Consider the following 25,543-nt stretch of genomic DNA (forward strand, 5'->3'; position numbering starts at 1 on the left):
AACAATGTCTTATTCAACTAATGACTCATGCGAAAATACTGTTTGAAAATCACCTAATTGTCAGTCATTGTTTATTTAAAAATCATTTCCCTTGGGACTCATATTAAAAATTCTTACTTGGCGTTAATTATAGCCAGCTGAATTCCAACAGGATGCAACTTGTTCATGGTAAGATAAGCACATAGAAGATGACTTAAGTATCAAGTATCAGATAAACGGTTAATTTTTATGGGATGTGCTTAGTTCAATAAAACTAGGGCATTTCTAGGGGAAAGTATTTTTTAACCTTTGGGATATAAAACAATCAATTATCACAACATTTTTCAAGGTCTGTGTTTTCTCATAAACCGATAATTTATTGCCTCCTATTTGGACTTCCAGTAGTCAGTGATGTGGAGTGAAAATCAAACAACATTTTCTCCTTTTTTTTTTTAACAGCTTCTTTTCTGACTAATCTTTCTCTGGAAAATGATTGAAAGGTCTTGTATTATTTCTGGCTCAAGGACCTATAAACATGTCAGGGATTTTTAGTTAAGTTATTAAAATACTGTCAAAACCTTGAGTAGGTGCTTTTAACTATCCGATATACATTAACAGCTCTGAAGGAACAAATAAATTTTAGCACATAACCAAAATCTCTTTGATTGCTTTGAAACATCTATTTTGTATTCACAGCATATGCTTTGAAATGTTCTGCTCTCAATCTCCCTAAATCAAATTTCCCTTTATTGTGGTTATTTGAGAAAATGAAAGCACTTAAGAATGTTTTTATTCTGCCACAGGCAACCTCCTTATTCCGAGTTCCCCAAGGGCAAGCACCACATCTTTCCATTGGCTGTGCCCAGAATTCTATAGGTCCTTAATACCAAAACAATGAACCAAGTATCAATGCAAGATAATAGGTTGTAGCAGGTCCTTTAAGTGCTAGGTGTCGGGTTAACCACCCAGTGCTTCCATCGCCAAATGCTTTCAGTGATTTTAGGTGTTTTCAAGGTCCTATAGTGAATATTTTCATACACTATATTTTATATTTTATCATGACATTCAATGATTTCTGATCTCTGCTGTTCACACTTCCTTTGCGCCTTCACTCATGAGTACTTTATATTAAGGGTATTTCTAGTAAGATGATTTTTATCCTACACTGCTCTTTATAGCCTGTCATAAATGGATTTGAAGAAGTTACTTTCCATTTTTGAAAACTCAAAAAAAAAGGTAGAGTTGACCTCATTTGTATAATGATCTATAGAATAATTTTTGTTGGACTTCAAAAAAAAAGTTTATCTAATGTAATGAATAGAAATAGGCTTTCCTTTCCTTGTTTCCCATCCAAGTTAACAGTCTTTATGCATGAACAGTAATGGCAAACCGCTCTTTAAAAGTATCAAAACTATTTCTGGTCTTTAAGTCTTTAAGTTGAGGAAATCTTTTTTTTTTTTTATTATTCGTGTTCCTTGACACTTTTCTTAAGTGCTTTATACTGGTGGACTGACTAGTATTTGATGGTAATTATGGGAGAACTAACAAGAATGCTGACATTAGGTTATTGTGTTCTTGGATAATGAGATCCCCTTCTTGACATACCATACCATTAAACAGAGGCTCTTGCTAAGTACTTAAATGCCGGTAATCAATTTTTAAAAATCATATTAGTGTGAGTATACAAGGTAGTTCTCATTTTTTCTCACTTGTGTTTACCCTTCTGTGAGTAAAGTCTATATCATACCCTTTAGGGGTTTTCTATAAATGATGAAGACGTTGTCATTTATCATTTTGGAAAGGAAATTTAATTGCTTGAAGAAAAAAATCAGAGCTGAAGCCTTGAGAGGAAAATTACCATCCAGTACATTATCAGAGATTTCTTCTTATTGTGCCTTTGGTATGTAAGATGTCTGAGGGAAAGGACAACTTGCATTTGAGAGCTTTAAAAAGTTATGACAGGAAACTAAAATATATGGCTTCTGTATTTAAAAACATTTCACACCAGTATGCTATTTGCTTCAAAACTTTCATGTTCTGTATTGTTTAAAATGTTTTTGTCTAACATTTAGGGAACTGAAGAATAAAGCACGCCTTCCTGATTAAAGACCACACTATTTAGCATTTAACAAGTAACTTTGAAACGTAGCTTGAGTCCCAAGTTCAGTATGGAAAGAGCCTAAAAATGTAAACTAATGAAACGCAAAATGCGCATTTTGGGGTAGATAAATGCTTTGTGTAATCAAATACGTATTTCCCTTTCTCTCAGTCTTTAAACTTGAAGAGGCTCAAGTAGTTTGTGAAAAACAGCCATACCCAATTCAACCCCTCTATGAGAATGTGAAAAATTGATACTTGATGAAATAATTACTCAAGACTTCCATTTCTTAGGCTCCCAAATTCTGAAATATAGGTATATAGAAAATATACGTTCAAAATTCCTGTTCATTGCGACGTGCGAAACCAGTTTCAATATGTAACCCTTTTCCTCATTTTTTTCCCGCCCCCGCAAACTAATAAAATCAGTTAGGCTTTCTGGCCGAATGCTTATTTAAAAAAAAATAATAAACGGTTTGGTAGTTGCTCTAGGATCACCCTTCTCCCCCTCCTCTTGCCCACGTACCCACTTATACTGGCAAGCCTATTTTCATTTTATTTCAAAGATTTTTTTTTTTTTTTTTTTTGAGCGAAAGCAGGGGACGGCGGGGGTTGCTAAATTTATCTTCTCCAGCCACGGGGATGAAGAAAACACATTTACTGCAGGCGGGGGTCTGAGGGCCTGCAAACAACTCCAGCAGGCGCCTGGGCCAGAACGGGCGAGGACAGGCGGTAGGTCTCCGGGGAGGGCCCGGGGGGCGGCCGCGGCCCAACGGGAGATGGTGGGGGGCGGCCCGGCCGGGTCGGGCCCCGCGCGGGCTTTACGGCCGAGGCGGTGGCAGCCGCGCGCGTGTAGCGGCGGCGACGGGCGGGAGCGCGGAGGTGGAAAGAAGGGGGGCGCTGTCACGGTGACTCCGGCCGCCGGAGACCCCGCCGCAGCGAGGCCACTGGGTTCCCCGGGAGCGGCGCCGACCCAGGGATCCAGGGGGACCCACCGGGCGGAGGAGGGGGCCTATCTACCCTTCCGCATTTTCCTGGGTCTCTCTCCCGGGCGGTGACGTGACGTGCTGACGGCGGGCCCGTGCCGGGGAGCTGGGCCGCTTTTTGTCAGCTCCGAGCTCGGCCCCTCCTCCCTCCCTCCGCCCGCCCCACCAGCCGGAGCCCGGCCCAGTGCTCCAGAGAAAGGCCGGCCTGCAGCACCCGCCACCGTCGCCGCCCGCCCGCCCGCACGCCCGTCCGGTGAGTTCCGGGTGTCGCCGCGGCCGCGGGGCCTAGCGCGCGTGCAGCGGCCTGGTCCCGGCCTGGTCGGCGGCCCGCGAGGCGCCCTTCCGCGCTAGGCCAGGCGGCGTGGCGTGTGGCGCCGAGCAGGCCCCGAGGAGGCCGCAGTTAGGCCCGGGGAGGAGCCCAGCTGCCCCGAGCGGCGGCGGAGGCGCGCTCAGTGAACGGGCGGGGATTGGGGGAGGGTCGCCCGATGGCCCGGGAGGCGGTCGAAGGGCCTCGGGTCGACGCCGCGGCCCGCCTGGGGCACTGCGCGAGGGCGAGGCCTGGCCAGGTGGCTAAGGCTGCAGGCGTGAGGTGAAGGCCGCAGGCCGACCGGGCCGATTTTCGCTATGTAAATATCGGCGAGAGGGGGAGGGACGGGGGACAAGATGGCGACGGCTCGGCGCCTGCTGCAGGGGACGACTGAAGGGGTTGCCGGGAGGGGGAGCCGCCATCTTGAAGGCGGTGTCGGATGAGAAAATTCCGCTATAGCCCGTGAGGGGGGGTCGGAGAGCGGGCTGCGCGGGCGACGGGCGGTGGCGGCGGCGGCCCCGGTGACGGGCCCCGGAGGCTCGCCACGGCAGCGTGTGCGCGCGGAGGGGGCGTGCTCGCTCCCCACGGCGGCCATTGCCCTTGCCGCCATGATGGGCTCCAGGCTCTTGGCGGCAGCGCCACCTTCCTGCCCTGCTTCGCTCAGCCCCGTGATGGGCTGTTGCTTCCGCTGCATTTTAACTGAGCCGCGGCAGGCAGCCATCATCGCCTGCCGGGCTCTGGGCCATCTCGTCCCTTAGCGCCCCCAGCCTCGCGCCTTTGCCTCGCTCTTTTAGCCACCCGAGGGCGGTCGGGGCGGTTCGCAGCCCAAACATCTGGGCTTATCGCTGCAAGGGGCACCCCAAGACATGTTATTAGTCAAGCAAAGTCATACGTGGCTGTTAGGGTGCCCTCGATGCGGTTGTTTTCCACCAATCATTGCCTTCTCCCGTGTCTAAATAAAGCAATAGAAATACAATTTGATGGGAAAGAAGTTCTCAGCACCCTTTTATCCAATAGGGAAAAAATGCAAATTGCAGAGCACGGAAACGGAGGAATAACATTTTGAAGGAGTCGTTTGAGCCCATTTATTTGGAAACAGCTTTCTTGAAAAGGTGCATTTAAGCTATTAGTGATTTGTTGGTAGTATTTACTTTTTTTTGGAGTAAGGAACGGGCAGAAAGTTTTTAATTTTTTTATTGAAGGGTAACATAATGTGCAGTATTTTTGTCACGGTATTTAGGATTCTTTATTTGATTTGAAAAATTCGAAGGTTTAATTCCATGCCTTAAAGTACTTTTGATTGCATACTGTACAACTGTAAACTCGCAGCCCAGTGTTAGCAGTGCATTGTTTTGGGTGCTAAGCGATTAAAACGGTTCTTGTAATGCAGAGTGGCTGCAAGAAGTTCCGTTGTTTAGTGGTAGATGAGACGAGGTGAAGTGCTGAGAGAAAGGTACAACAAATTACTGAGGTTCCAGAGGAAGGCAAGTTTTCCTTTTGGAGCATCAGGGGAGTGTTCCTGACATTTTGAGGTCTGAAGGGTGGGTAGGACTTTGTTGGGCAGTGGTGGAGGTGGGGAAAGGGCATTTCAAGGTTGAACGTTCTTTGGAAAACAGTAAGCATTTACAGTTTGGCTGGAGTAGGGGGTTTAGGTAGAGGAGAGGTGGGAATTCTGGCCAGAAAAGGTAGATGGTGGAAGAGCTTGTTTGCCAGGTTGAAAGGCTTATACTCGATGGGGGAGCCTTCAATTAGCAAGATCAGGACCCACCTGAGCTGGACTTTATATTTGCTTAGACTGAAGTTCTATTAGAGTTCCATTAGACTGGGAAAAGTTTCAAAGTTGAGACATAATGAGAGTAGTAAGCTGATTAGTGTCTTCACTACTGGAATAATGATGATGAATGTTCAGAAGTTAAGTCAATTTTGCTACTCTTTCCATGATCTAGATATATCAGGTAGATAGCTGCTCCTTTTTTCTATCCTAACTTATTCCAAATAACCTTTTGCTCAGTAATTATAATTTCTCTAGTAAACAAATAGGGAGGGGATTCTAACTTTTCATTCATCAGGTGAAAAATAGAGGACTAGTGCCATGGATTACTTTACTAAAATGAGGAATGAACCTGTTAAGTTTTCTTCGTGGTAATTTTTTAGGGAGTCATGTTTGAGAAGTAGGTTAGAAGAGCCGGTTACTAAAAAGGCAGCAGCCTTCACATGGTCCTTTGCAACCTCTTCTTCCCCTTGTTGAGAGTAACCAACTTTTTGAGAGAATAACTAAGGGAGTTTGCTAAGCAAAGCCTCCTCATGTTCAGATTAATCTCTCATTGTTATAGACCTGCATGTGGGGAATGTGTGTCTTACCATTTTATGATATAAAACATAAGTATTCACAGTCCATTTCTAGACTGGGACAGGTCAGAGCATTTATGCTTCAGAAGAGGACAGGAGGGAACTGGAGATTCTCATGGCTGTCATAAAGGGCCATGGTTTAGAGAGGTTTAAGAAACAGTGCATTGTTAGGAGGCCCACTGCAACCACATTGCTATGGCAGACTGGGTTGTCGAGGTGGTATGAATAAACGTACACTTAGAAGAACCAGTTGCTTTCTATCTTGACAGCTGGGAAAGACAGGAAAGCTCAAAGAAAAGAATTGTATGGATGCACACACAGTGTAGCATTAGTAGATGTTTTAGTACAGCAAGAATGTATGTTCAAGATAAAGATTGTTAAACTCAAGCTGTATAACAAAGAAGACAGGGAGGTTCATAGTTACGAAGGATTTCTACCCCAAACAGTTACGTATAAAATGTTCTTTTCGTGAAAGGGTGGGCCTTAATCTGGAAATCTGACTGGAGGAAAGGAAACCTTATTTCCCTATCATCTTGGGTAAATGAGGTGTTAGTTTTTAAGTTATGTGGATGTTTCAGATAGATGCAAGTGTCCTTTTTAAAAAACATGTTCACAATACAGCAAAACAATTTTTTTCCACAATGCATTTTGTAAATGCTTTCTTTCTAACCCTGTCTGTATTTGTATTGTCACTGATGGCCTTCATTTTATTATCTGTGTTTGTGTGCACTGGAGATTTCAGACTTTTTTACTCTTAAACTCCTCAACCCACCCCCGAAACCCTCAGCTTTAGCAGAGATTACCTACCTAATCTTTTACTTAAGTCAGAAGCATAGATGATCATCTGATCTGAGCATTTGCATTTTCTTCCTTCCACGTCATGCTCTTCCTCTGCCTCTACCTCGGCTTTCCTCCCTCCTGTTTTTCGCTGCAGGAAGAATTGGCCTTCTTCAGGCCCAGCTGCTCTGCTTGCGTACCCCACCCGTCCCAAAGGACGGAGCTCAGTCAGTGAATCTGCCGATTGCATCATTGCCCTCTGTCTCCGCTGGTGCCTGTCCCTCCCCTTATCAACATTCTTAGGTTTGCACATCGTGTGGAAAACCTCACCTGTCTTTTTTCTTTCTCCAATACTTTTATTTCTTTTCATACTACTTATTCCTAAATTGAGTAACTGTTCCACAGCATGTCACTGGGTGTGTCATATAAAAATATTCTGTGTTTCAGAAACTCTGTGCCTTCTGTGTCTCCTATCATGAGATTTCCCTCAGGGCCAGTCCTCCATCCTCTTTTCTCAAATCTTCTCCCCTGGTTTCTGTGTTTCATACCATGCCCATCTTCTCTTTTAGTTTCTCCTCTAGCATTTTCAGCTGCCTACTGACCAACTTCACCCAGGTGTCCGATTGTCTCAACGTGGCTGAAAGCAAATTTGTCTCACACATAGTAAGTAGATGCCATTATTTATTGGAAAAAATTGTTCTTTAACCCAAGAGTCCCTAAAACGACAGCTGCTTCGAGCTTTCTTTCTCTTAATGGCATCATTATGTTTCCCAGGCTCATTCTTCTCTGTCTTATATAGCAATGTGGACAGCTTTAACTTAGCATTTAGTCTATTATATTTTAACTGTGTTTATATTTTTGCCATCTTTTCTAAACACTGAATGTAGAAACAGTTTTATTCTTGTCTCTAAGCAGTGCCTGGCATGTGGTCATTATCTCTGAAAACAATTATTTCAGTTATTGGGTGCAGAGTTTTATGTATTTGAATAGTTTTCAACTATTCAAGCATCTAGTCAGTTGACCAAGGGTATAGTATATAAGTTGAGTAACCCCTACCCTACTTTTACTGCTTGCTTATCTGTTTGGGGTTAATATAGCCAGTGTATTCTTACTCCTGTGAAATTATTTTTCCAAACAATGTTTTATAAAATCCAGGTATCTTATATAACTATATTTATTCAAAACTATATTTACTCTACTTTAAGTTATGAAATATTTCAGAATTACAAGTATCAAATTACAAATATTTCAGAGAAGCGAGTATTACCCAGATTTAACAGCTTAGTATTTCATTATATATTTGCTTCATACCATTTTTGTTTGTTTAAAGAAAGAAAATCACATAAATCCATGTAAAGAATGCCCCTCATTGCATTTTTTGTCTTGTCTTTGCCAGAAGTAACCACTGTCTCAATATGTGTATACCAAGTTTTCAAACTTATTGGTCTCAGGACCCCTTCACAGTCTTAATACTGAGATCCCCAAAGAGTTTTTTTTTTAAATGTGGGTTCTACCTATAGATATTTACATTAGAAATTAAATCCGAGTAATTTAAAAATATTTGCAAATTCATAAAAAATAATAAGCCCACTGTATATATACGTAAATAACTTACTTTAAAAAAAAAACGACTTTTCAAAAAAATCAGTGAAAAGAGTAGCATTGTTTTATATTTTACATTTGGACTTCATGTTTTCCAATCTGTTGGGTATAAATGGTATCTCGTGGCTGATTTCATTTTGTGTTTCTTAGATTACTTGTGAGGGTGAGCTTTTCCCCTTGGTCCATTTTTCTGTTGGATTGTTGCCTTTCTCTCACTGGCTTATGGATATTTTTATATTCGGAATACTAATGATTTATAATTATACACACTGAAAATACCATTTCCTAGTCTGTGGCTTATTTTTTTTAGCGTTGTTTATGGTATTGTGTGTGTGTGTGTGTGTGTGTGTGTGTAGGGCTTGTCAGTGTGAAGGTAGGTAGTTTTCTCAGTTTTGGGGTTTTTTTTTTTTTTTCATTTATGGCTTATGTTTTTTTCCTTACCCCAAGGTTATAACAATACTGTGCTTTTTTCATATTTAGGTCATTAATTTATCTGGAACTTTTTTCTCTGTTGTGTGATGTAGGGATCTAATTTTATCCTTTTAATGTGGATTTGTCAAGTAGTCCAGCCTTTCTCCCCTCTGATTTATAATGCAACTCCTGAGGTTTATCATATTCTCACATACACATATCTGTTTCTAGTTTCTCTTTTCTAGTTTCATTGGTTGAGTATACGTACTATACCACTCTGACTTAATATTGATAATTTTATAATTAAATCTTCATATGTGTTATTTTGTCAGGTTTTAAAAACTTCCTTTGTTTATTTTTGGGTTTGTCTGTCAATTATGCAAAACTGTTGGATTTTTCTTGTATTTGCATCAGATTTATAGAGTAAATATGTAGATACAGATAGATATATGCTAAGTAGCAGAGTTAGGATTTGAATCTGAGCATACTCTACTGCTTTTTAGAAAAGCTCTTGCACAACTTTTATTATATTTTTGTGAGGTACTGTGTAATTTTTGTTGTCGTGAATAGGATGTTCCTTTAGTTATTTCTATTTAGTTATCGCTGATGTATAGGGAAACAATGTGAACTTAAATGTATTGACATTAACCTTAATGAACTCTTATATTAATCGTATTTCATAGATTCTGAGATGCACTTTCCCCCTTACATTTAAACATCTCTGAAATAAAAGTAGATCTTGAATTGATGGTGTCTTATAATCAGTATTGTTCAGGCAGCAGTCACGATATAGTTATTGCCACAAACTTGGTCAAGACTCTTCATTTTTGTCATCACTTAAGTGAGTATGTGCATCGTTCTGTTATTTCTATTATTTTTTTAATTTTAAAGATTTAATTATTTTTAGAGAGGGGGAGACAGAGAAACATCAATGTATGGTTGCCTCTCACTTGTCCCCCCACTTGGGACATGGCCGGCAACCCAGGCATATACCCTGACTGGGAATTGAACTGGTGACCCTTTGGTTCACAGGCCGACACTCAGTCCACTGAGCCACACTAGTCAGGGCTCATTGTTCTGTTATTTCATACCAAACGATACAACTGAAGGGAGAAGAAATGGCGAAGTGAGTGTCTGACTGAAAAGAAAATCCCAAAGATGATGATGGAACATTTTAAGAAATGCTGCATCACCGGCACTCCTGGCAGAGGGCAGTATTGTTAGGAAAGATTGAACAGCTTTGAGTAAAAAGTAATCCATGGTAGGACCCTGAATGTGAAGTTTTAGGAGTACCCACCAATTTCTTTTCCTTCTTTTTTCTTTCTATATATGCACAAGATAAGATAAAAATATGTCTAATTAAGTCTAAAAGAATTATCTCTGTGTAAAATGAAAATTTTAGATGAAGTATGGTATCACTTTAATTTGCAATGTTTTTTCTTAGTTGTATCTAAAATTAAGAATGCAACTTACAATTGGTATCTTTAGAATCAAGGAAATGTGGGAGTAATAATACTTTATAATTCTTCTGTATTTTTTAAGTAGTGGTGTGTGAATAATGAACCTTTATTTTCCATTCCTTTTGCCTCTTGTTTGTTTCTTTTCTTAACATTGCATTCACTAACATCTCTAGCACAGTGTTGAATAAAAGCATTGATAACAGGCGTCCTGGTCTAGGTACTTTAATGGAGTGCTTCTAATATTTTATCACTAAGTATGATATTGTAGTGGGGTTTTTTGGAGGGGGTAGATGTCATTTATTAGTTTACAGTCTCTGCTTATTAGAGTTCTCATTGTGAACAGGAGTTGAGTTTTCAGTGCATTTGCTAGTCTATTGGTCTGATGGATTGCATTAATAAATTCTCTTAAAAATTTTTTTAAAAAGTTAAAATTACAGTTGATACCCAATATTGTAGTAGTTTTAGTCCACCATCTTGACTGGATGCCTTATATTTTGTATTTTAAATTATCTTTAGATTCCCTGAATATTGGCATTCCTTTGTTATTGTGATGTACTTTTCCTTTTCTTTGTGTAGGCCTTGTATTATTTTGATAATAAACAAGGTTATGCTAACCTCGTAAGATGAGCTGGGGAGTATTTCTTCTTTTTGAAAGAAGTTGTATTTAATAATCTACGTATTGAAAGTTAGAATTCGCCCTGGCTGGCGTAGCTCAGTGGATTGAGCGTGGGCTGCGAACCAAAGCATCGCAGGTTCGATTCCCAGTCAGGGCACATGCCTGGATTGCAGGCCACGGCCACCAGCAACCACACATTGGTTTTTCTCTCTCTCTCTCTCTCTTTCTCCCTCCCTTCCCTCTCTAAAAAATAAATAAATAAAATCTTTAAAAAAAAAGAAAAGAAAGTTAGAATTCATCTGTGAAACTGCCTGGTGTCTTTTTTGTGAGTTGGTTTTTTATTTATTAATTTTCTTTCATGGTGGTAAGTTTTTTTTGGCTTTTCTTGATTTTTTTTATTTATATAAAATAAATATTTTAGAAAAATATAAATGTTCAAATATATTGGCATAAGATACAGGTTTCTGTAATGACTTTGAAGTATCTAATTTGGTTAATTTGTTCCTTTATTTATGATCAGGACTGCCAGTAATTTGGGCTATATTATTAAGACTTTTCAAGTAGTTCTTATTTCTCCTTTCTGTTTCTTTTCATTTGGTAATATTTCTTTCCTTCTACTTTATTTGCATTTATTCTGACATTTAAAAATTTTAAGTTGGAGGTTTACCTCATTACTATTTAATCTTTACTCTTATATAGTATGTGCCTTTAAAACTATACATTTCCCCTGAACTATAAACGATGTGGTGATTTTTTTGTAAAGATTTTACCTAATTTTTAGAGAGAAGGGAAGGGAGGGAGAAAGAGAAGGAGAAAAATACCGATGTGTAGTCGCCTGTCACACACCCCCAACTGGGGACCTGGCCTACAACTCAGGCATGTGCCCTGACTGGGAATTGAACCAGTGACCCTTTGGTTCTCAGGCTGGCAGTCAATCCACTGAGCCACATCAGCCAGGGCTGGGCTGGATGTGGTGATTTTGCTATGAATTGATTTTTATTTAGCGCTAAATATATTGTGGGTTTTTTTCATAATTTTTCTATTGCCCATTGAATTATTTAGAACTTTGTTTTAAAATTTATGGGGTATTTTTCTGTTACTTCTGTAACATTTATTTCTCATTTTATTGCATTATAGTTGGGGAACATTGATGTGCAGAAATGAATTGTTTTTCTCTATACTAACAACGATTTAAAAATCACATTTATTTTTATTTTTTAGAGGTCTGCTTCCTTTAATGTATAACAATGAAGCAAAAGCAAATTAAACATTATGCATTTGTTTATACCACTGTTTAGTTTTTCCTATCAACTTTACTAGTCAAACAATAGAAAGCAGGTGGCAGTTTAGGGGTTGGGAAAGAGATAAAACACAAAAACCCTTTTCTACCACATTTATTCTATACTATGTAGAACTGTGTTCTACATAGAAGCTGTAGAGACAGCTTCTTTTATTTCTCCACTGTGCAGGAATTCAGTTGTATATAAAATTGAGCCTGCTCAAAAGCTGAGGGAGACTAGGAATGATGGGTCTGTAACCTGGTTCATGTCATACAATTCAAATAATGGTGCAGCTGCCAGCTTGTAATTTTTAGGGATTGGAAACAAGGCTTTCTCTTGAAGTTGAACCAAAAACAACTTCTTAGTTCCTTCAGTTTTGTAATATGTGCAGGAGTATATGGATACCCAGGAGGTTCAAAATTTGTCCTCCACCAGTTACCAGCACAGTCATCAATGATGCAGTTTTACAGGACTCCATCTTGATGACCTGGTATCTCTGTCATTAGGCGTTTTAGTCCTTCATCTCCTGGGTTAGTTCACCACCAGGTAGTTTGAAGAAAGTTTTCCCAAGCTATAGCAGTTAACACATGGGGTAGCCAGGGCTCTAATACAATCAGAACCCCTTCTACTGGTCTCTCATTGCAATTTTATCAAATTCCCCCATGTGCTGAAATCTGGCTGCAACAGAGCTGCTATTCTCATAAAGGGGCTCTTTTGTACCAAATGTATGATTGGTATGAGGGTACGTATTGATGGTGCCCTCCAAGGTGAGAGGCTTAGTCTGCTGCAGTATTTGCCGAACTGGTTGACCCCTCCTCCCTCCAGAGCCAGCCAGTCTGTGAGCGATTGGGTAGCAAGCACCACGGACATGCTGGCGAGCACTGGCGGCCAGCGGAAAGGGGGAGACGCAGGAAGGCTTATGCCCCGTGTGGTGCGGCAGCAGTTATTTGCATCCCACTCAGTAACCGCTGCCTGCCATTAACATGAGAGTGCTAGAGGACTAAAAATCAAGTTTAAAAGCCATTACAATTTATAATAAGGTCAGAGATCATTCAGTATCTTGAACTAAATTCAACAAAATATATTAAGACCTTTAGTAAAAACGTAGCTAAGAGAACTGAACTAGATTTATGGGGAGAGATATGTTCATTGATTGGAAGTATTATAATATTACAAAGATGGCAGTTTTGATATGTAGAAATTCAGTCCAGTCCCAGTCAAAGCCCCAACAGGACTTTATTAACCAATGTCACTCCAATAAATTCAATACAAATTTTTTAAAAAGGACTTTTTTTTGGAGAGACGAGTTCTCAAATTTATATGGAAATGCAGATGGCCAGGAATAGCAAACACAATCTAGGAAAAATAAATTGGGAGACTTATACCACCATATATCAAAGCTTATTATAAAGTTATAGTGATTAAAACAGTGAATGCAAAGCCAGATTGATCTATGGAATGGAATAGAGTCTGAAAGACCTTACATGTATAAGGTCAGTTGATTTACAACAAAAATGTATTGGCATTTCGATTCACTTTAGAGGTTAATTAAGAGAGAATTAATACTACTGATACAACATATTCAAAAGTAAGATTGATTTATCTATGTATTTGCCTTTTAAAAAAATCTCAGTAGTTTTTAAAATTATTCTTATCAATGGGATTTTCCATTCTTAAGTGTTATCTAAGAAAGCTTTTGTCTTCAACTGTGTTGATTTTGTACTAACACTATGAATTCATACTGTATTTTTCAGTTGAGTCTCTTGGATTTTGTAGATTATATATAAGTATAAGTTTTTCAAATAATAATTATATCTTGCATTTCACTATCTCACCTAATTGCATTGACTATCAGTTTCTATATAGTCTTAAATAATAGTGTTAATAGGCATGCTTGTTTTAATTTTTACTTTAGAAGGAATACTTTTAGTGATTTACCTTAGTTTTAATGCAGATTGTTTTATAGATACTGACATCATATTCCTATATAAAAACATTTGTAACATGAACCAGTTTAAGATTTGTATATACCTGTGTATTTTTAACAGCTTTATTGAGATGAAAGTCTTACAAAATTTACCTTTTAAAAATGTACAGTTCAGTGCACTGTTTTTAGTAGATTCAGCATTGTGTAACCATCACCACTAATTACAACATTTTATCACCCCCAAAAGAAACCCCGTACTCATTAGCAGTTACCCCCATCATCATATTTCCCTTAATCCCCACCAGCAATCATTAATGTACTCTGTCTTTATGTATATGTCTATTCTTGACATTTCATATAAGTGAAATCTTATAATTTGTGGTCTTTTTTGTCTGGCTTCTTTCACTTAGCATAATGTTTTCAAGGATCATCATTTTTGTAGAATATGTTAGTATTTCATTCCTGTTGTATGTTTTTAACTGTTAAGAAAATACCTGTTTCAGTTTGACTAGTTTAAATAAAGTAGATGTTGAATTTGAACTTTTCATCAGCTGTTGAGAAAATCAGGATTTTACTTTTTTGACCTGTTAATTTGGCCATTATTTGGCTCCATCTTTGAATTCTAGAATAACCATACTTTGTCAAGGGGTGTGTGTGTGTGTGTGTGTGTGTGTGTGTTACATGATGGATCACATCAGTGAATTCTTAATTTCAGTTTCATAATCTGGTTTGTAGTTTGGTTACATGACTTTTGTTAGGTTTTTAAAAAATGGTAAATTAGTTTTGTAAAAGGAATTGAGAAAACTTCCCTGCTCTGTGTATGGCATAGTTCAGATAGCTTTAGGAAAAATCTGGAACTTTTTGAATAGGGTAACAGGTAACTTTCTCCTCTCTCCACCCCCAATATTGTGATTGGGTTTTCAGTCTCTCATTGAGTTAACGCTGGTAATTTACATTTCCTCTCAATGTGCTAGCATAGAATTATAGACTATTTTCTTACAAGATTTTAATTTTTTCTGTGTCCATTTTTTTCTTTCATTTCAAATTGTGTATATTTGTGTCCCTCCCCACCTCCTTTTTAGGTTACTATCTAGTAGTATATAACTATTTCACCAGATGCCTGAAATAAGCCAGGTTCTGATTTTATTTATGTAGGTATAGATTAGCTGTCTCCCTGACTTTGCTCCAGAAAATGATCATGGAATTGATGCTGCCATTACTCAGTGGAGCTGATATTCATTGGAGCATGCCCATTGTTGGTCATGTAAGAAGCAGGTGTACTATAGACCAGCCCCCTGCATTGTCTAGCCTGTTATTTCTTTTAGATGATTAAAAGAGTGATTGTTATAGGTATAAAACATGCTGCTAACTATATTAGCAAAAGATCTATGTATAAATAATCCATAATTTTGCAATATTTTTAAAAATTTTACTTAATTGATTTGAGAGAGAGAACAATTGATTTGTTGTTTTACTTATTTGCTTGTAGGTGTCCTTGATGTATGGGGACAGCACCCTAACCAACTGAGCTACTTGGCCAGGGCTCTGCAGTTTTCAATTTTAAAATTTTATAATTGTTGAAACGCTTGAGATTATATTCTTGCCAGTGTTCAAGATGTACAGAGAACATTGTTTTTTTTTTTCCAAAAATTTCTTTTTTTATTTATTTTTTAATCATTGTTCAAATACAGTTTTCTCCTTTTTACTCCCAATCCAGCCCCCCCAAGAGAGAACATTGTTAATGTCAGCACAGAGTTTACCAAACCATACAGACCCAAAGTAATGTATTTAGGAAAAACAATAATAGGAAGCATGTGTTGTTTATGTAGGTGAAGGAAAGAAGAGTAGGGTCAGTATCAGTCACGTTACTGTGTTTGTGATCTGGCAAGGCAGTAATTTAAAGAAGTTTCATAGTTTAAGAATATTTCCAAATTTAAAAACCACAAATGCTGCAATACATGATTTTTACAACTAGTTACTAGAAAACTAGGGAAAGTACTTATTAGCTTAAATAAAGTAACATGAAAGTGAGAATGCTTTAAACTAAAAAAAAATCCCATAATTCTAATGCATTATCAGAAAGATTTTCTAATAGGAGACAGATTGCTCATTAAGGAGTTCAATAAGATAATACCGACCTTTCTTCATCATATACTGCATTTGCCAGAAATTAGTCTTTTAAAAAGTTTTCCCCTGACAGTTTTATTTAGTTTATTTCAGGTACAATGTAGTCTAAATTAATCTCTACTTCACATTATGTCAAAACACTGTCTTCATCCTTTGATCACATCAAGTGCTTCAAACACTCCACTCCATTACACCTGCAACTAAAGTCAGAATACTTCTTGAGAGGAAACATGTGAAAAAGATTTGTTCACAATCTCTACAAAAGCTGCTAAAGTGTTTTTTAAAAATTTAACTACAAAATTTAAAAAGTGTAATCCAAAGAGATAAATTATTATTATGACATACAGTAGAATGTTATGTAACGAACATGGATTGATAAATCATGAGAACATTGGTTTCATTCTGATCGTCAGCGGAATTACTTCTAGCCCCACAGGGGTTACAAAGTGGAAGTATAGTCATCTCTGTTTGGAAGTACAAAACTTGGTTTTTCCTGACTGAGTTTTTATAGTGACAGAATAGAAGGAAAATTAACCAGTCAAAACTGTTGAACAATTAATTACTGATCACCTAAGTCAAAATAAGGCGAGGAAACCCCCTCCATTTGGGTCATAGTATCTGTTAGGAAATAGATATGATGTGCAATGATGGGAATAATAGCAAATAAGTCTGTTATGGAGCTCAGGTGAATTTTTTAGGGCGCACCAAATATTGGGGAACTGCTGAAGCTTTCTAATTAAGGGGAGTGCTGTGATCAAAGCAGTGCTTTGGAGGTTTGGTCTATCTCAGTGAGTGGCACCAGCCCTTATAGTAAGCTTCCTAGTCATTTGTTGTGGGAGTGGCAGAAAGGAGTGAAAAGCCAGTTGAGAGGTTATTTCCGCCCCCTCCCCCCATCAGGAAATATAAAGCTGAGAGTAAGTGGTGGGAATAAAAAGAAAGGGATACATTCCTGAGGAGTTGTGGACAGGGAATAGAGGTTTGACAGCCTGACTGAATGTAAGCAGAGAAGAAGGAAGAGGCCATAGTGGTCATGTCAGACAAAGTAGGATTTTATCTCGGTGAAAATATTCAGCAGTCTGGTGGGAGTGTTAGGTGCTGGCCTGAGTATGTGGATTTGGGGAATCATCTTTGTGTAAATGGTAGTTGAAACCATGGAATAAAGAGAAAGCAGAAAAGAAAAGGGCTGAGTGCACCACCCTGGACAAAGCTGCAGTAATGGGTGTGGGGAGTCAGGGTAAACAGCAGTTGGGAAGGTGGGAAGAGAACTAGAGTTTAGTTTACAGAAACTGAGGAATGAGAGAATTTCAAAATTGATGGTATTGATCATCTGTCAAACCCCAATAGAAAAGCTAAGGGGGGGTGAATGCCAACAAAAGGAGTTGTTGTGCAGGTTGAGAATTCTTAGACCTGATGGGCTTGGGTTTATGTAGGGAAATTGGGGAGAGGGACCTTAATACCTTAATGAGTCACATTTATTGCCTTCATAATTGGCTCACTTTCTTGTTAGTAGTATGTCATTGTATTTAGAAGGTTAATTCATGTCTATCATTTTGTAATTACATTTTTTAAAGCTGAAAAAATAATTATGGTCAGAGGTGATTTTGGTGGGGAGAGAGCAGTGACAAGTTACTCATCACGTGGTACCCTTTCCATTTTTCATAGTTAAACTTTTTTTTCTTCATCGGTCCTTTTAATTTGGAGCAGTTTGAATAAATAACATGAAACATGCTCTTGAAAATGAATAAAATATGTCTCACTTGACATGTTGAAAATCCATTTATTAATGTTAATTGCGTTTCTTGTGGATATTTCTTTAAGGAATAGATATATACACACAAACACATATGTTTAGCATCTGAAAATAAGCATATATAAATAACCATGATTTATAATGAACAAGTACAATCATAAAAAAAGGAAAAAAGATAAATTGCTGTGGAAATTGAGAGGGGTGAGAGAGAGAGAGGTTTTCAGCTTATTCCTTTTGGTGGGGAAGAGGATTTTGGGAAAGATTCAAGCAAGATGATAGGGGAAAGGTGTTCCAGGTAGAAGCAACCCTGAGCCAAATACAGATTTGGGGTCTTATGGGGACATCGGGCATTTTTGTTCCGTTGAAATGTGTGCATGTGGTGGTGGAGATGATGGAAAGATAGTTTGGAGCCTGAACTTAGAAGATGGCAGGAATTTGAACTTCATTTGGCAGCAGCAGGGAGCCATTAAACATCTTTAAACAGAGAAATGACATCACCTACCTGATATGTTAGAAAAACAGCTCTCGTTATTTGGAAGATTAAGAAGCATGCGATGCTTATGTCATCAACAAAAATGATAAAGGGTAAAAGAAAGATGTGTCTAATAGTACCATTTAGGTTGGATTAAAAAGTGAAAAAGTAGAGATAAGGAAACCAATGAAGGAGGAGGTTTATGCAATACTTACAACATGAGTAAACCACAATCCTTGATGTCTGCTCTTTTGAAACAGTCATTAGTATTGAGTAGTGTATTATTTTATGGGCTAAGTTCTTTTTGTTGTAAGTTTTTGGCTTAAGTAGAAAAGGGAACATTAAAGTCATTGGGATGTCTTAAAGAGACTGAAGGCAGATAAAGTTCTATAACGGCCTCAGAAAGGTCTAGAACCAGGAGCTAAAAGCCTATTGGTAAGCCTCCCTCCCCTGCTCCCTCTACTCTATCAGGGCACTCACTGGACTCTCTTTATTTTTTATTTGTAAACTTTATCTCACTAGTCTAAGCCAAAGTTGGAAAATAGCCTTCCTCAGCTTCTATATTCCAGCCACCAGGGGAGAGAGAGACTTAGTAACCCTTGCTCATGGTTTCAGTTCTCAGGGATAGGACTTTGATTTTATTGTGCTCAAAGATGAACTTATTTTTACTATTTTATAACTAGTGCCAATCAAGTGCATGGCCAGAAGAGTATAAATACACTGTGGGAATTTACTTCTCTAGATTGGAGAGTTAAGAGATGTCATTACAAGTTAGAGAGAAATCCCAAAGGGTGTTTACTATAATTGTGCACTTTGAGTTTTTACTGATGTTTAATGTATTGGTTGAAAGCAGACTACATTAAATTTAGAGAGGTAATATGGAAGTTGTGCAGAAATTTGTCCCCAGTACTGAGTGTGTTTAAGTTGAAATTTAATAAAACCAGTTACCTTTGTGGGAGTATGGGGTGTATGTACTGAGAGGAGACAAGTGCTGGGGTGCTGGAAATGTTCTGTATCTTGATCTAGGTAGTGTGGTTACACAGGTTTATGCAGGTGTCAAAATTCATTAATATGTGTGTACTTGATATATGCAAGCACTATATCAGTTAAACAAAAAGTGTACCAGGGGTATCTTTTTTTTTTGGTCATCAGTATTCATTAGTGTTTGTGTATTGAATGTGTGGCCCAAGACAACTCTTCTTCCAGTGTGGCCTAGAGACACCAAAAGGTTAGACACCTCTGGTAGGCAAAGCTAACTTGTTGATTTATCTGCCTTCAGCTTTGTCACATAGATGCCCATATATCATTGAGAATCAATTAAGTTCCATTTTAAGTAGATATGCTTTTGAAATTATGTGACATTTTAAATACATGATATAAAAAAAGTAAGACTTTGTATACTTTTTCCCCTAACTTAGGAGCTGTGACTGATGAAAATTAAAGGCCATGGATGAAGATGGACTTGAATTACAACCACAAGAATCAAACTCATTTTTTGGTGCAACAGGTATAACTACTTGGGTTGTTCCACTTTCCAACTACCAGATTTGTAGTTGGTTATCAAGTGGACAAATTGCTAGACTCTCACATTGATATTCACTCTTAGGTATGTTGTTATCTTGTCAAGCCTACAAATGTTAAAGTGAGCACATTATTTCCCTCCTTAAAAATTTGGCTCCCTCACAACCAACTCTGGGATTCTTGTCAGTAACAGCAGCAGTAGCAAAACCTCAGTGTTATATCTTCAGTTATTCTCATCTTGCCTAGTTATAAGTCTTGTTCTCTCTTTGAAATGTTCTTGCTTACATCTACTTCCTACCATATGACAGGCTCTATCAGCTCATTTCTAGTCTACAGTAATTTTTAAATTATTTTCCTCACCCGTAGTCTCTTATATATAGCCCTCCAACCAGAGTACTCATTACAAAGTAACATGTGGGTTATGTCATTTCTCTGTTTTCTGTTACCCAGTAGGTAAAGTATAAATCTAAGGCCATCTGCATTCTGACCCCATCCTGCTTTTACGACTCTGTCTCTTTCATAGGTTGACAAGAGGAGCCTTTTGACTCAGGAAGACAGTCTTATTTCACTCCCCAAACTGTATAGGAAAATGAAATTCATGAAGTTCTAAAAATAGAAAAAAATTATTCACAATTTTCAATTATCCATGGTTCCAACTATGTAACATTGGAAGTGATTATGCTAGGTTTTATGATGTAAGATGGTTTTATATCACACTAGCTAGCTACCCTTATAAATATTAATAATGAGTTTTCCATTGAACTTAAAATGATCATATTACAGTATATTAAAGAAGTAGCAAATAACTATATCAAGAAATTAAATGTTAGTGGTTTTTAATTTTAACTTTCTTTAATCTCAAAATCCAGTGTGTGTGGCAGGGGGTATATGTATTTTTCTTAATGAAAGTGAAAAATTATAATAATTCATCATTAGAATACAAATTATAATTAATGCGCTTGAAAGAGAAATGAAGCTCTTTGAGGAAAAACGTACAGTATTTGCTAGCTTAATCTTGCCACAAGCAAGCCCAGGTTATGGGCTAAGTGGTAGATTGAAGGGCTATTTCATTTTAGTCCTGATTGTTAACACTTACAGTATTTGTTTATCTTTGAGCAAGTCACTTAATCTGCCAGGGCCTCCACTTTTATTTGTCCTAATAATAATGAAACCTCTCATTACAGTTTTTCAGAACACTTCCCATACATTTCCCATTTGATCACCACAACAGTCTTGTGAGGTATGCATGGCAGAAACTACTGTCCTCATTTTACTGATGAGGAAACTGAAACCCAGAGGTTAAATGACTTGCCCAATGTCACAAAACTGATAAGTGTCCAAACCTTGTTCTCTGGTTTAGATTATTTCTCTTGCCACTAAATGCTTTCATCTTTATGTCTGCAAAATGGAGATTACAGTGTTCTATTGCTTGGTGTTAGTATTGAAAATATTCAAAACAAAAGTATAAAGCATTTAGTAGAAGTTCTATAGAAATTAAAGCAAACATACTTTTTTATAGATATAAAACATAATTTTTTTAAAATTTTGTTTTGTTTTAAAGATTTTATTTATTTATTTTTAGGGAGGGAAGGGAGGGGGTGGAGAGAGAGAGAGAGAGAGAGAGAAACATCAATGTGCGGTTGCTGGGGGTTATGGCCTGCAACCCAGGAATGTACCCTGGCTGGGAATCGAACCTGGGACACTTTGGTTCCCAGACCGCGCTCAATCCACTGAGCTACGCCAGCCAGGGCTGATATAAAACATAATATTTATAGATATAATTAAAATAGATAGTGATTGGCTTTAAGATTTCCTACATTTTTAATGGTTTTTTGGCCCTTGTTGATCATTTATATTTGTTAAATAAAGCCACGTGTCTCTCTGAGGGTCTGGTCAGTGATAAACAGTCATTGAGTTAGGCAGCTGCTTGGGCTCACCCTGGTCTGAGTCACATCCAGAAACACTAATTGAGTGAATTGCTTTTTAGTAAGATTTATATAAAACTTTGCTCTTCTCTGGACCAGGAACCAAGATACCAGATTTGTTTTATCTTACATTATGTTTTTTGGCAAGGATATCTGATTTGGAGTCCCATTTGTGGCATTTATTCAGCGTAATATTTACTGAATACCATAATGTATACAAACTGTGTGATCTTGGTAAAGTCATTTAATCTCACCAGGCTTTAATTGATTCAACCCTCTACCTTCATTCTTATCTGCAGAGTGGACTAGAGTAGGTTGCTTATACTCTGAGGAACTGCCTGGGGCATTGGGTTATGGGGCGCTGTAAGGAGGCTGGATGGAGGCAGAGTACCCTGGTGAAGTTGGGGCAGGCCCTGCTCCAACTAACTATACCTTCCATTGCTTGAGAGCAGCTGCACTTTTATTCATCTTATCTACCCACAGAGACTTCTTAACCAGTTAGTTGTCTTTCCTCTTTAACTGTGGCCTTCTAGCCCTCTTTTATTTATGCCCCAATCCTTTCATATCCTAGATTCAGAGGATAATATCTAAATTTCCATAGTCATAAATGGAGGATATTCATGGGATATTGTACCAGAACAAAGGGGGAGAGAAGAGAAAAATGTAAGGGAAATATAAGAAATACATGAGAAAGAGGGAAAGAAGAAAAAGTGTAAGTCAAGGAGGGAAAGATGGGGCAAGATGGAAGAGAAATGAAGAACATATAATGAAGGAAAGTGGTATATTTGCCACCTGGAGTTGCTTTACTTACTAATTTTTATTATCATCCCTTAAGTAACTATGCATATGGGTTTAATTTGAGTGAACCAAGAAATTTACTTTCATGAATATTTTTCTTCTGTGATTATTTCAATTGCTTGGTTTCCTGTTTTTTAATCTATTAATTGATTTGGGATGAGTATAAAAATTCTTGTATTAGAATTTTTATTTCTGATATGATTCAAAAAGTAGATTCCCTCTTTATTTTGTTAATTTAACTGAATGTTTGAAGAAACCGAGAAGCTAGTCTGTTTTCCTGATAGAAATTTAAACATTTACATTGATTGAGGTAGTCATGCATGCCTACCTGGAATTGTGATTTTAATTTTTTTCTTTTTTAAGGAGCTGATACTGCACACATGGATGGTGATCAAATTGTTGTGGAAGTACAAGAAACCGTTTTTGTTTCAGATGTTGTGGATTCAGACATAACTGTGCATAACTTTGTTCCTGATGACCCAGACTCAGTTGTAATCCAAGATGTCATCGAGGATGTTGTTATAGAAGATGTTCAGTGCCCAGATATCATGGAAGAAGCAGATGTCTCTGAAACGGTCATCATTCCTGAGCAAGTGCTGGACTCAGATGTAACTGAAGAGGTTTCTTTAGAACATTGCACAGTCCCAGATGATGTTTTAGCTTCCGATATTACTTCAGCCTCAATGTCTATACCAGAACACGTCTTGACAAGTGACTCTATACACGTGTCAGATGTTGGACATGTTGAGCATGTGGTTCATGATAGTGTAGTTGAGGCAGAAATCGTCACTGATCCTCTGACAACTGACGTAGTTTCAGAAGAAGTATTGGTAGCAGATTGTGCCTCTGAAGCAGTCATAGATGCCAACGGGATTCCTGTGGACCAGCAAGATGATGACAAGAACAACTGTGAGGACTACCTTATGATTTCCTGTAAGTCTTGGGGTACAGTGATTGCCAAAGGTATTTTTGAAGGCTGTCTTTCCTAACTTACATCAGGGGTGAAATTTTCTTGACTTCTATAAAAGTAAATTTCATAGACATGCCTGCGTTGTTTCAGCTTGGAGCCTGTCAGATAACTCAAAATTAAGAAAAGCAAAGTTGTACAGAATAAAGAGTCATTTCTCTATAAGGACGCAATAGAAAGATGAGATTTCTTCAGTCTAGAAAGACAAAGACGGAAAGGAATAGAACTGAACTTTGTGAAATGATGAAGTATGTGATCAGGCTGTTACCAGCCTTTACTAGAATTAGGAACCCTATTGAAACGTAAAAGGAGTTCATATTGGAAAAAGATGTATGACCAAACTACTTATATTCTTGTATGTGCATGTACTACTTATGTAATACTTATGTGCTTATGTAAAAAACTATATAACAGATAGCATGGAGAAGAGCTCTGGCATAGCACTGGAACATAAGTGATTCTAAAACGTGATTTCAAGTATGATGGACTCATGTTAGGTTATTGGAGAAAAGTAAGGTGTTTTGGAACACACCTCTAAATGTTTAACTTAATGTCTCGTGGGGGGGATAGCCGTGTCTTCTTACACGAATTTCTTGGTACCATTTTTAGACATAAAGCCCTCAGTTGGATACACCACAGTTCTGACCCAGTGTGGAAATTCTTAGGTCTTTAGGAACTAAACATCAAACAAATAAAGACCCGCTGACTATTTGCTTATATAAATTCACGAGACTATTTCTTTGCTAGAATACCTAATGTAATACAGGAACTTAGTATAATATATATTGGAGTGCAGCATTTTAGGGAAAATACCTTTTAAAACTTCTAAGGATTTTAGAAATCACAGAATTCTTAGTGTAAAGAAGAAAACACCATCATTCACCATGTTGTTTATTGGGCCCCTGCTGTGTGTCAGATATTGTTGTAGGTAGTGCAGGTATGGATATGTGCCACATAAAAAATACATAAAACCATTTTCCTTGGAGAGGTTACAGTCTACTGTGGGCGAGAACGATAGGTTACCCTATGATGCAGAGATGTGTCTAAATTGCCATGGAGACTGGATGGAGTTGCTGACCTTTAAACTCAAGGACAAATTCTTGTTTTACAAAATGAAGAAAGGCATGGGAGAGAGGGAGACATTCTAGACAAGTGATGTAGTATGTAAAAAAGGTCCTGGCCTTTGCTGGGAATGACGGGAACTTTACAATGTACTTGTATATCTTTGTGCACTTTCTGTTTAATTCCTTAGAATAAATTTCTAGAAATAGAATTGCTGGATCAAAGGGTATACACATTTACAAATCTCGTTATAGTGCCTCAGTATTTTGCCTACTATAACTTACCCCATGAAGTTGATGAGAATGTCCATTTCCTTACACTTTGACCAACACAAGGTATTATTTTCCTTTTTAGTTTTTGCCAGTTTGACAGGGGAAAATATGGTACCCTGTTTCAAGTTTGAATTTATTGTAGAAAGATAATTCTGGTCATAATACGGAATAAGAATGGGTGAGGGAAAGATTAGTAGCAGAGAATAGTTCAGATGGTTCACATATGAAATAAAGAAGATCCTAGGTACCTTCACAGTAACAGAGACAGAGAAAGGGAGCTGGATTCAAGAGAGATTAATCAGGAGGTAAAGTGGATGAGATTTGGTAACAGTAGGGGTGAGGATTTGAGGGAGGAAGAAATCAAGAAGATCCTGAGGTTTCTACCTTGGGAGATGGGGAACCTGGTCATGCCATTACCTGGGAGGAGGAAATTAGGGACAAAAAGTAAAAGGACTGTTTGAATGTAGGGAGCTATTTTCTCTGCAGTAAATTCACCTGCTAATATAGAAGGATATGCAGAGGTTGGGGGGAAAGCTGAAAGATAGTGACAAAGGGTTGAAAAGCCTTTGTCAGGGGGATGGGTCAGGGCAGGAAGCTAAGAATTTACAAGATAGGTTTCTGAATTGTATTGAGGGGCCACACCTGAGATGGGAGGGAGTCTTTTAGGTTTTTATGTAAGATGCACTACTTAATATGAAAATGCTGTTTTTAAATACCACTGTCAGATTTTTTTATTACAAGACCAGGCAACCCAGGGGCAAGGCTGGAGAAAGTAGGGAATTGGGTTCACCCTGCTTTATGAAGGCATGAGGATCTGGTGAAGTACTTCTCTTTCCATTTTCTACCCTTTGTTCCTTC

At 38.2% G+C, this 25,543-nt stretch overlaps 1 protein-coding gene and 1 pseudogene across 7 annotated transcripts in view; one reads left to right on the forward strand and one right to left on the reverse strand.

The window, feature by feature from the left end:
• Positions 1-2,671: 2,671 nt before the first annotated feature.
• ZFX (zinc finger protein X-linked) overlaps positions 2,672-25,543 on the forward strand; it is a 37,975-nt gene continuing 15,103 nt past the window's right edge. Inside the window, exons 1-3 of one of the 7 annotated variants that reach the window (XM_028522376.2) lie at positions 2,672-2,808; positions 19,559-19,647; positions 22,748-23,317. In XM_028522376.2, the coding sequence (XP_028378177.1) occupies positions 19,587-19,647; positions 22,748-23,317 (631 nt within the window). In that variant the 5' untranslated portion in view covers positions 2,672-2,808; positions 19,559-19,586. Of the gene's footprint in view, positions 2,809-2,929; positions 3,316-3,910; positions 4,482-4,513; positions 7,159-19,558; positions 19,648-20,845; positions 20,902-22,747; positions 23,318-25,543 lie in introns of those variants that run through there. The other 6 variants (XM_028522378.2, XM_036016644.1, XM_028522374.2 and 3 more) reach the window with 6 other exon arrangements.
• On the reverse strand, positions 12,058-12,734 carry LOC114505593 (annotated as a pseudogene).

Source organism: Phyllostomus discolor, chromosome X, assembly GCF_004126475.2.
Source record: "Phyllostomus discolor isolate MPI-MPIP mPhyDis1 chromosome X, mPhyDis1.pri.v3, whole genome shotgun sequence".
Taxonomy (NCBI): domain Eukaryota; kingdom Metazoa; phylum Chordata; class Mammalia; order Chiroptera; family Phyllostomidae; genus Phyllostomus; species Phyllostomus discolor.